The following is a 9,715-nucleotide window of genomic DNA, read 5'->3' on the forward strand; positions in this document are numbered from 1 at the left end:
ACTCCCAACCAGTCTAATATTTAGGCAGCGCATTTTACTATTTGACAATATATTGTTTATTACGTAATAGCTTATATTACGTAAATCGCATTATATATATATATATATTTATATTTACAATATTGCATTTACAATGTACAGTTATATAAAAAGAAATTGTAGACTTTCAATGTATATCTCTCTAAGATTATCGGAATATTTCAACTCCTCGTCTTTATCTAAAAATCCAAATGTAATGATCTCAGGACGATCACGTTAACATTTGCTAAACAACAACGATGAAATGATTCCAGGAGCGTTGCGATACGCTAAATGGAACGTATTCTTAGAGACTCGGGAGAACATGGAAATATCTCTCATATGTAATCTCAATCATGTAATATTTTATATCCAATTGTGAGATCACGTTTATTCGATATCACGAATATTCATGAAAGTTTTTTTGTTTTAGTAGGACATTTAATTAGACGTAGATTTCTCAACAAATAATCTCGAACATTCAAGTGTCAAATCTCTGAAGATTGATGAATTTTTTAATCGGAACTCATAAGAGAGAATTAAATATGATTGAGACATATATAATGAGATACATAGATTTTTTCCCCATTTTTCCCGGAGCATTAAAAGATATCACAAAAGTTGAACGTTCGTCTTTTGATAAGGCTAGAAATATTAATATCATTTATGAAAATCATCATCTATTCATTCATATGAGCATACAATTTTCACGCACATACACGCGCGCGGGTTATATAACTAATCAGATAACTCTGTTAATCATATCACGTCGCTTTTCGCCGAGTCAGGCGAAAGACCAGTCTCTCGCGATTCATTAGGACATATAATATCGACTCGTAAGCCGTTTGTACGTCTTTCACACGTGGATAGTCGAGTCCCTGTGAAGATTACCGAGCTGAGCCTCAAATAAAATGTCGTTCACTAATTTCTCAGCTATTATCCTTTGGTCCAGTCTCATATTCCTGAGCTTGGCGGCAACATTGCGGCCAATCGCATCGTACTCGTCCTCCATCACGAATGTATTGTTGTGCGATATTCGCAGGGACGGATTCGACGATTCCGGTTCCTCGGATCCCCGAATCAACGGCGTCTCGTTCCAATCCGCGGGTTGTTCGTAAGGCTCTTCGTTCCCAGTCGTACATTCTTCCTGCGTGTGAATAAGTTAATTCACTTACAACGCGAAGAAAGAAAACTCTTTGATGTCGAGGTATAAGAAATAAGCTAACGAGAGAAAATCTAAGTGCAATCAATCTAAACGATTGAGAAATGTATAAAGATTTTTATTACGTGTACTTGGGACAAATCTTAAATAATTTGCATCTAACGTATATTGAAGTACAACTCAAGATAGTTGTGTTCAAACCTAATTTAATTAAGCTAATCATTGACCCTGTCTTTTCTAAAAGTAACTTTTTGTACTTAAATATTTTTCTAGGGCAGCGAAATCGAATTAGAAGTAGACAGCAAAGATAAGATGTTCTTACCATTTTACAGCGCTTATTTTGTGGGACCACACGCTTTTCCCGCACTATCTCGGGGCATTTATCAGGTAGCGTTGAGTTGACATATATCGCGGATTTCCTCTGATTAGATTTGCACCTTATTCTGCTCATCAGGTTCGGATGCAATCGCTACAAAAGTAATACGACGAAAGTGATGAAAATTCCTCGAGCTAAATCGCAACGGCGAAAGAAAGCTCGATGAGAGAATTTGGGCAGTCATTGGTGCACGATTAGTGACGTATTAAATATCAGAAGTACTGAAATAATGAATATTAAATGAACGTGAAACGCAACAGCACCGGGTACTAAATGACTGGCGTTTCGGTTTCTCTCACTTTCGCGATTACATTTACATAAAGATTGAGACGGGAAACTTATAGTCGACCCAACTGGCTAATTAAATAACTAGCCAGTTGGGTTGACTATAACTTTCCCGTCTCAATTTTTAATCATTACTGGTGACAATAAGCAAACTCTCCTTTCGTTTACATAAAGAAATCGTTCGTCCTTCTTTTCGTCCAGCGAATCTACACTGGCGCACGGTTCTGTCAGTTTGTAATAATTTAGCTAAATATATTTATTTTTTTTTAAATTTCTCTCCAACGAACTCTTGAAACACTTGGTCATGTTCTGTAATTCGTGAAATCGTGATCGGCTCCTTTACGTCACCATACACAGTTGGAAAATTGGTGTTTTCTTGTTGGAAAAACTGCCGGTTAAAGTTTTTGTGTTAAATGTTTAACACATTTGTGTGCTAATTTAACATATTGCTCTTGTGTTAATTGACCTTAAATGTAAAATTATTAAAATAACCGAAAGGAAATATTAAAACAACACAATGTGTACTTATTTTTAATCTGAAACAATACATATGTTTGATATTATTAGTAACAAAACGTATCTGCTGAAATTTACAGAATAAAATGTTGATTTTATTCTATATAGCATAAGTGAGAGTGGTTTCGAACCGTCTTTTGACTTACTATTATTATGTCTATAATACATCTGTAACACATCTGTAAAATGTAAAAATTACATTGGTTAAATTCATTTTGTCATTAAAAAACTATGTTAATTTTACAGAAAATTTATTTCAAATTATTTTGAGATTTGCATTTATTTTGTGTTAAAATATTAACAGAGTGTTAGTGTGGTCATTTAACATATCCATACTATGTTAAATTAACACAAAAATTTGTGTGGACCGTTTGGGACATGTGATATCTGTTAAATTTAACACAAATTTTTCAACTGTGTGGGTATTTTTCGGGCATTAGGCCTTGCTGGGGTATTATACAAATAAAATAAGATAAAACAAGATAAATAAGATAAAGCAATGCCCCAGTGGCCATTCATTGGTGGACAAGATTTGGATCAGCGATTTCCTCCTCACTTTGCGCCTACCTATAACAATACTATGCGTATCAATACTGATTCGAATCGTGAACCTGACAAAGCCGCTTCATGACTTATACACAGTCTTACTTTCGCATTAATCACGAGAATCACATCTCATTTTTGTAAAAAAAATTTCTTTTTCCCACATCAATGTCGTCCATCTCATTTTACTTCTTAATCTCTATACTTCCGACTTTAATTTATATAACTCATTTATTTGTCAACTCGTCAATCATACTTTACTTCTCAATTTTTATACTTCCGACTCTGATTTACTTAACTTATTTATTTATTTATTTACTCATTTGTCAACTCGCTCACGTATCAACTCTTTATTGAAAATCCTTGTAATTTCTTTGTTAGATCACCTGAGGACCACAAACAATGGCCGAGACGTCGTGAGCTTGAACATAAAAATTTGCCAGACACGGTCAAGCAATCTTCCGAACTTTTTTTAATTACTTCTGGCGACTTATAAGATTTCCTCCGATATTTATTTTTGTTTATCTAAATATATTCTTTTTATTAAAAGATAAGCTACCAAAGCTTCGATCGTGTCGAATTGTTTGTCGCACGCTCGGAAACGTAAAATCGAGCGTTAATAAAAACTGAACAAACAAAAAAATTTCCGGCGGGCCATTGCGGACGAGACGGAACGATACCGACCTCATGTTACGACATCGAAAACGACGATCGTTTATCTCTCAGATAGAAACTTCAAAACAGGGAAGTAAAATTGAGGCATATTTCAGAAGTGTTGAAAATATTGCCTGAAAAAATAAGCGAGGAACAAGCATCGTTTTCCACTCTTTCCTCCACCCCCCCCCCCCAATGTCGTCACTGATGACCGACAGAAACTGAAGAGACTCGGGAAGTTCAGCGCGACCATTTTGGCTCCGTTGGCCCATCTTCTTATTTATGCAGACTATTATCGTTACGAGCCGTTTCACTTACGGCGATTTCGATAATTTACCTTTACGTGACTAAGGAAATTGCCGGTGGACTTCAGATTGCCGTTTAATTGCTTCTTACACTGCTGGCAGCGCACCGTGACGTTGGTGTCCTCCACCCTGGTCACCGTGAAGTATTCCCCATCCAGTAAAGCAGGCAGTCTAATCGCAGTTGTCTTCTGCTCGACATTGGACTCGATCTGCGGCGTCACCTGATGTATCTCCGCCACCTGATGTATCTCCACCTGTTGCTGCTGCTGCTGCTGCAACGTCAACGCGTCGTGACTCTCCTGACTCTGCACTTGTATCTCCTGCGTGGGTGTCTGATTGTTGACAGACTGAACGATGTCGCATTGGTGATTCGCAGCGGTGACCATAGACTCGTCGTACGTTTCAAACGAATCCATCTTGCTCTCATAATCTTGCGAGAAGCTGTCCATAACAGCGGGTTCAGGTGCGGCCCCGGGAAGCGAGTGGCGTGCGAGCGGCGTACCGTCCCGCCTGGGTTTCGCACGCGCGGCCGAAGTAGCTGGGAAAAGGAGCGAGACCCCAGCTGTAAAACTTTCCAGCAATGAAACATCGGGGCGATACTTCATCCTTTGGGTCTTGTTGAATTTTAGATAAGCTTATTGAACTTTAGATAAGCCAGATAAGAGCGCGGCGCGGGGCAAATCTAGATCAGATAATAGATGAGAGCGTGTGTACGTGCGCTGGGTGATTAAAGCAGTCGTCGCGTACCAACCTCGGCGATCAGGGCTGCGCCCGGTTACGTCCGCGCATCGTTACGGACCGGGTGTCCAAGCGGGTAACGGCGGACGTTCCATGGGGGCTGCTCTCCTCCGTAAACACGCAGGCAGGCGGCAATTGCTCTCGAGAGCTTTTTAACTATCCCAATCGTCCGCGTGTGGTGGCGACACTGAAGTAAACAAAGCATTTCTTTGAGCCTCGGCTCGGCCTCGCTCTCGCCGTCTCTCTTGCGAACGGAGTTCACTCGAGGCAAATACAGTTATAAGCGATCGTACCATCTCTCGCGATGTTTCAGCAACGAACGCCTCGGTGGCCGGAATCCCGGTCGGCGCGCATAACCTGTAACTCGATGGCGACCGGTGCGCGCCGGGCGCGCACTATCACCGAGCGGGTTCGGTCAAGCGGGACGTTCTCGCTCGCTCTCCCCGTCAGCGCGCAATTAAGACGCGGCGAGGAAGTCGGGGAAAAAAACTTACGTTCATAACCTAAACTCGTCGCCGCCGATAAATCGGCGCTCGCTCGCCTGGCGACGACACCGATGACCGACGGACCGACCGAAGAGTCATGGCTCATTCAGACTGAACGCGATGAGCCGATGAGCGATGAGCGACGCGCGATATCCAATGGGCGTGCAGTCTTTAGTCCCAGTCTACAATAGATGATTTAAGCCCTAAGCTTTAAGAAATTGGCCAATCACGGTCAAGTATGAGAAGAATGCGCGACTGTGATTAGTCAATTTCTTAAGGCTTAGGGCTTAAATCTCTATTGTAGACTGGGACTTATGGGAAAATGTACGCTTTCCCATAAAACCTGTACGCTCATTGGATAATCGCGCATCGCTCGTCGCTCATCGCGTCCAGTAATGAGCCATGAATGAGCCATCAGGCAGGCACGCAAGTCAGGCCTCAAGGCTCATTCAGATGAATTAAGTCTCGTCTACATAAAAGTCGTAAAGTCGTAGTCGTAAAGTCGTGGTCGTAAAGTCGTGGTCGTAAAGTCGTAGTCGTAGAATTGTAGTCGTAAAGTCGTAATCGTAAAGTCGTAGTCGTAAACTCGTAGTCGTAAAATCGTAGTCGTAAAGTCGTAGTCGTAAAGCCTTGTGTCCACGATCCAAGAACCGTGTCAAAGTTCTAGTTTTGAAAAATGTGTAGCCAATCAACTTGCATCTCTTATGGAAAAGCTGCAAGTTGATTGGCTACACATTTCTCGAAACTAGAACTTGGGCCAAGTCCTAGTATCGTGGACACAGGTCTAAAGCCTCCGCTACAATGATTCTCGGTTCTGTCTACAATGGTCATAGTCGTAAGAATAATCGACTGCGATTGGTCAATTCTTATCGAGCGACTACGACTACGACCATTGTAGACAGAACCGAGAATCATTGTAGCGGAGGCTTTATTCTTACGACTACGACCATTGTAGACAGAACCGAGAATCATTGTAGCGGAGGCTTTATCGAGCGACTACGACTACGACCATTGTAGACAGAACCGAGAATCATTGTAGCGGAGGCTTTACGTTCCGAATTGTTGCCGGGGGTTGGGAGGGGGGGCTTCTCTTCAGCTGTGGAAGGGATCACCTGATGCTCGCGCCGCTGCGCGTGCGCGAGGAAGCGAGGACTCCTCCGTTGGCGTCACTGCGTCGCTGGCGACGCTCTTCGTGGCGTGTACGGCGAGAGTGTGCGTCGTCTCGTCGGCACGGGAGACGATGAGCGGGCTGCGACGCGCACGGTGATGAGACAGCGGCGGTTTTCACGCACCGAACGACCCTCCGCAGCGTAATCCGTGCCTCCTCGCCCCGCGACCACGTACGGACTCGTCGGCATGTCGGCACCTAGCGCGGAGGAGAAGGCGGAGGCCGTGGAGGAGAGTCAACACGCGAGGTATATTTCCCCGCGCTTTCTACCCCCCCTCTCCCGCCCCTGAGGCCCGGTTCTCGCCAACGTTGCTTCAACCTCGGGCTCGCGGCCTAATTCGTTCCCCGCGTCACTTTTCAACTGTTACTCCGTGAAAGAGACGAGGGTGAATTCAACTGGGATCGAAGTCAGGCGACGTTTGGCGAAACCGGGGGGGAGAGGGGGAGGAGCTAAGGTCCAGTTTCGCAAACGTCGGTTAACTGTTAACCAGAGTGAAATAGTACTCCGTATCTATTTCTGTCTTATTATGTTTAATAAGAGGCGGAGAATCGATTGATCTTTGTTTGTGAAACTGAACTCTAAGGGCCCGGTTTCGCCAGACGTCATTTAACTTTCATCCTAGTTTGCTTCACGCTTGTCTCTTTCTAGATAAACAGTTGGAATGAGACAAAGAACTAAGCTAACAACAAGCTTAGGCCCGGTTTCATCAAACGTCGCTTAACTTTGATCTTAGTTTAGTTCACGTTCCTTTTCTAGAGTAGCAGTTGGAATGAGACAAAGAACTAAGTTAACAATAAGCTCAGGCCCGATTTCACCAAACGTCGTTTGACTTTGATCTTAGTTTAATTCACGTTTGTCTCTTTCTAAAGTAACAGTTGAAAAAAGGCAAAGAATGAATTGAGCTAAGCTCAGGCTTGATTTTGCCAAACGTCGCTAAACTTTCATCTTAGTTCACTTCACGTTCGTTTCTTTCTAGAGTAACAGTTGGAAAGAGGCAAAGAACGAGTTAAGCTAAGTTTAAGCCTGGTTTCACCAAACGCCGCTTAACTTTGGTCTTAATTTACTTCACGTTCTCTTTCTAGAGTAACAGTTGGAAAGACACAAAGGACGAATTAAGCTAAGCTTAGGCCCGGTTTCATCAAACATCGTTGAACTTCATCTTATTGTTTAATTCACGTTTGTCTCTTTCTAGAGTAACAGTTGGAAAGAGACAAAGAACGAATTAAGCTAACAATAAGCTCAGGCTTGATTTTACCAAACGTCGCTTAATTTTGATCTTAGTTCACTACAAGTTTGTCTCTTTCTAGAGTAACAGTTGGAAAGAGACAAAGAACGAATCAAGTTAAGCTTAAAACAACGTTGGTTAAACCGGGCCCAAGTGATTTTGTAACTTCAGGGTTCGCGCTAAGACAAAACGCCTTGTACGCCAATTCAATCTCGAGACACTCTTTACTTCAAAAGTGTTACTTGAGGTGCTCTTCTTTAGTTTTGAGTTAGGTTTTGGTACTTTAGGTGTATTTTGTTGTAGCAATTCAAAAGCATTGGGAGAAATTACTTGTGTACCTAGATAAACCTTAGAAAATAAGTTCAAAGGTGTAAACGTAACTCATTAAACAATTTTTTCGGAGTCATGACGTTTCCTTAGCAGGGCAGCTTTAATGCTGATGTCCATAATAAGTTTTTTCTCTCTCCAATGAAGTATTTCTAAACTCTTGTAATATGAAGTTTAATCTCGGCTCGTTAATATTTTTATCTCTTGCAGAGATACGGCGCACCATTGATCGTCTCATGAAATCATTGGCGAACTAATTTAAAAAAACTTTTATTTCGGAATTTTATGAAAATATCGGTTGACCATGTCTGTCGCGCAACGTACGTTTATTTTGACTCCGGATAATATCAAGTTAGAGGAACAAATTGTGACTTTCAGCGAGACGGACACGCCTAGTGCCACCGCAGCGAAATCAGAGACGGGTAAAAACACAGATGCTGAGAGTTCTCAAAGTAGGAAATCCAAATTGTCGCCGGATCACGAGCGGCCGTCCAAGGTAGCGAAGCGCGACATCGAAGAAGATGCGTCGTCCGCTGTGAGTACCTTGACCGTACGTTGCTGCCTCGAGCACCGAGAGCGTCGCTGATATATTTTCTGTCGCAGAGCACGAGCGTTCCCTCGGACCTGACGACGTCCGGAAGTGGCGAAAAAGATAAGGATGCGACTGACGTAAACAGGTCCCTTGACAACACAGCCCTGGTAGCCGACCATTACAACGCGCTTGAAGAGAAGGGCCTTTCACAGAGAAATCAAAGTCGCATCGTGTATATGAGGAATTTCAACAACTGGATTAAGAGCATGCTCATAAGTAAGATCAGATTTTTAGCTACCGACCGAATGACATTGTAATTTATGACAGAAAGTACGAGCAGGAACTTACGAGGTCTGTCCGGAAAGTATCCGACCTTGTGCTGCAGCGGGAGAAAGAGCTAAATCTGATCAATGGCGACGTGTCCCCTTCAAAATACTCCCTTTTGGAAGCTGCAACCTTCTCGCAGCGATCGCCCCCACTTACGGAAAGATTCTTTTTATTCAGATTCCGGAATAGCTAACAGTCGCTTCGTCGCGTTTCTTTTTATTTCTCCCACGTCTTCGAATCTTCTTCCCTTAAGAGGATTTTTCAATTTGGGGAACAGCCAGAAGTCGCAGGGAGCCAGGCCAGGACAGTACGGGGGCTGACGAAGCTGAACAATGCTGGGTTTCGCGACGTGTTACCAAGTTATCTTATATTTGTTTATATTTGTTACTTTAAGTGGCCATGTTATTTATCAGAATGGAATCATGTTTTTCCACTTAAACTTTCTTGTATGCGAAGTAGGAGCGGGATTGGGAATTGAATCTTTTGCATTATGGGCAACCGCTTTATCACTGAGCTGTCCGGCACCTCGAAATTAATCACAGTCATAAATGTTAAAGTTTGAAAGTACAAACAAGTATCTTGCTCCATTTTTTTCAACTAGTCTTATTGCTTTGATTAAATATCAATTATGCTTGCACTTTTTATTAAATAGATATTGAATTGAATTTATTCTTGTTTATTAGATGAATACGTGGTCAAGGTGAGACAAGGCAAGAGCTTCGGCGCCTCGCTCAGAGTATTGGACATGTGCTGCGGTAAGGGCGGAGACCTTCTCAAGTGGAAGAAGGCCAATATTTCACATCTGATCTGCGCGGATATAGCGCAGGTGTCGCTGGAACAGTGTCAGCAACGGTACAACGATATGGTGAACAGGAAAGGTTCCAAGGACAGAGGTTTTGCTCCAATTTTTACCGCGGAGTTCATAACAGCTGATTGCACAAAGGTAGAGGATCGTCTTTATGAAGATTATCGGATGATTTAAGGCCTTAACGCCCGGTTTCACCAACGTCGCTTAACTTTAAGCTTGGCTTAATTTGTTCTTTGTCTCTTCCC

At 42.6% G+C, this 9,715-nt stretch overlaps 2 protein-coding genes across 4 annotated transcripts in view; one reads left to right on the forward strand and one right to left on the reverse strand.

Moving 5' to 3' along the window:
* Window positions 1-678: 678 nt before the first annotated feature.
* On the reverse strand, window positions 679-5,229 carry LOC105567495. Of its 3 annotated transcripts, none has more exons than XM_012022404.1 (5): window positions 4,891-5,229; window positions 4,611-4,784; window positions 3,892-4,541; window positions 1,503-1,649; window positions 679-1,165 (listed from the first exon to the last, which is right to left on the reverse strand). In XM_012022404.1, exons 3-5 carry the CDS (start codon window positions 4,462-4,464, stop codon window positions 875-877), a joined length of 1,011 nt encoding a protein of 336 aa, XP_011877794.1. In that variant the 5' UTR covers window positions 4,465-4,541; window positions 4,611-4,784; window positions 4,891-5,229; the 3' UTR covers window positions 679-874. The 3 variants fall into 3 exon arrangements, with proteins under 3 accessions (XP_011877794.1, XP_011877795.1, XP_011877796.1); XM_012022405.1 differs by having other exon boundaries at window positions 3,892-4,397; window positions 4,891-5,225; XM_012022406.1 differs by having other exon boundaries at window positions 3,892-4,421; window positions 4,891-5,225.
* A 1,004-nt stretch (window positions 5,230-6,233) lies between these two features.
* Window positions 6,234-9,715, forward strand: part of LOC105567496 (mRNA cap guanine-N7 methyltransferase) — a 6,333-nt gene continuing 2,851 nt past the window's right edge. The window contains exons 1-4 of the mRNA XM_012022407.1: window positions 6,234-6,497; window positions 8,182-8,338; window positions 8,407-8,611; window positions 9,346-9,605. Coding sequence (XP_011877797.1) covers window positions 6,439-6,497; window positions 8,182-8,338; window positions 8,407-8,611; window positions 9,346-9,605 — 681 coding nt within the window. The 5' untranslated portion in view covers window positions 6,234-6,438. The remainder of the gene's footprint in view (window positions 6,498-8,181; window positions 8,339-8,406; window positions 8,612-9,345; window positions 9,606-9,715) is intronic.

The sequence above is a fragment of the Vollenhovia emeryi genome, unplaced genomic scaffold (genome assembly GCF_000949405.1).
Source record: "Vollenhovia emeryi isolate VEMERY1.0 unplaced genomic scaffold, V.emery_V1.0 DF939137.1, whole genome shotgun sequence".
Classification (NCBI taxonomy): domain Eukaryota; kingdom Metazoa; phylum Arthropoda; class Insecta; order Hymenoptera; family Formicidae; genus Vollenhovia; species Vollenhovia emeryi.

Excerpts from the sequence above, each read along its gene's own strand:
- LOC105567495 (XM_012022404.1), bottom strand. The coding sequence starts at position 4,464 with ATGAAGTATCGCCCCGATGTTTCATTGCTGGAAAGTTTTACAGCTGGG. Across the intron at positions 1,650-3,891 it reads ATTTCCTTAGTCACGTAAAG|CGATTGCATCCGAACCTGAT; the intron begins GTAAATTATCGA and ends TTACTTTTGTAG. Across the intron at positions 1,166-1,502 it reads AAAATAAGCGCTGTAAAATG|GAAGAATGTACGACTGGGAA; the intron begins GTAAGAACATCT and ends ATTCACACGCAG.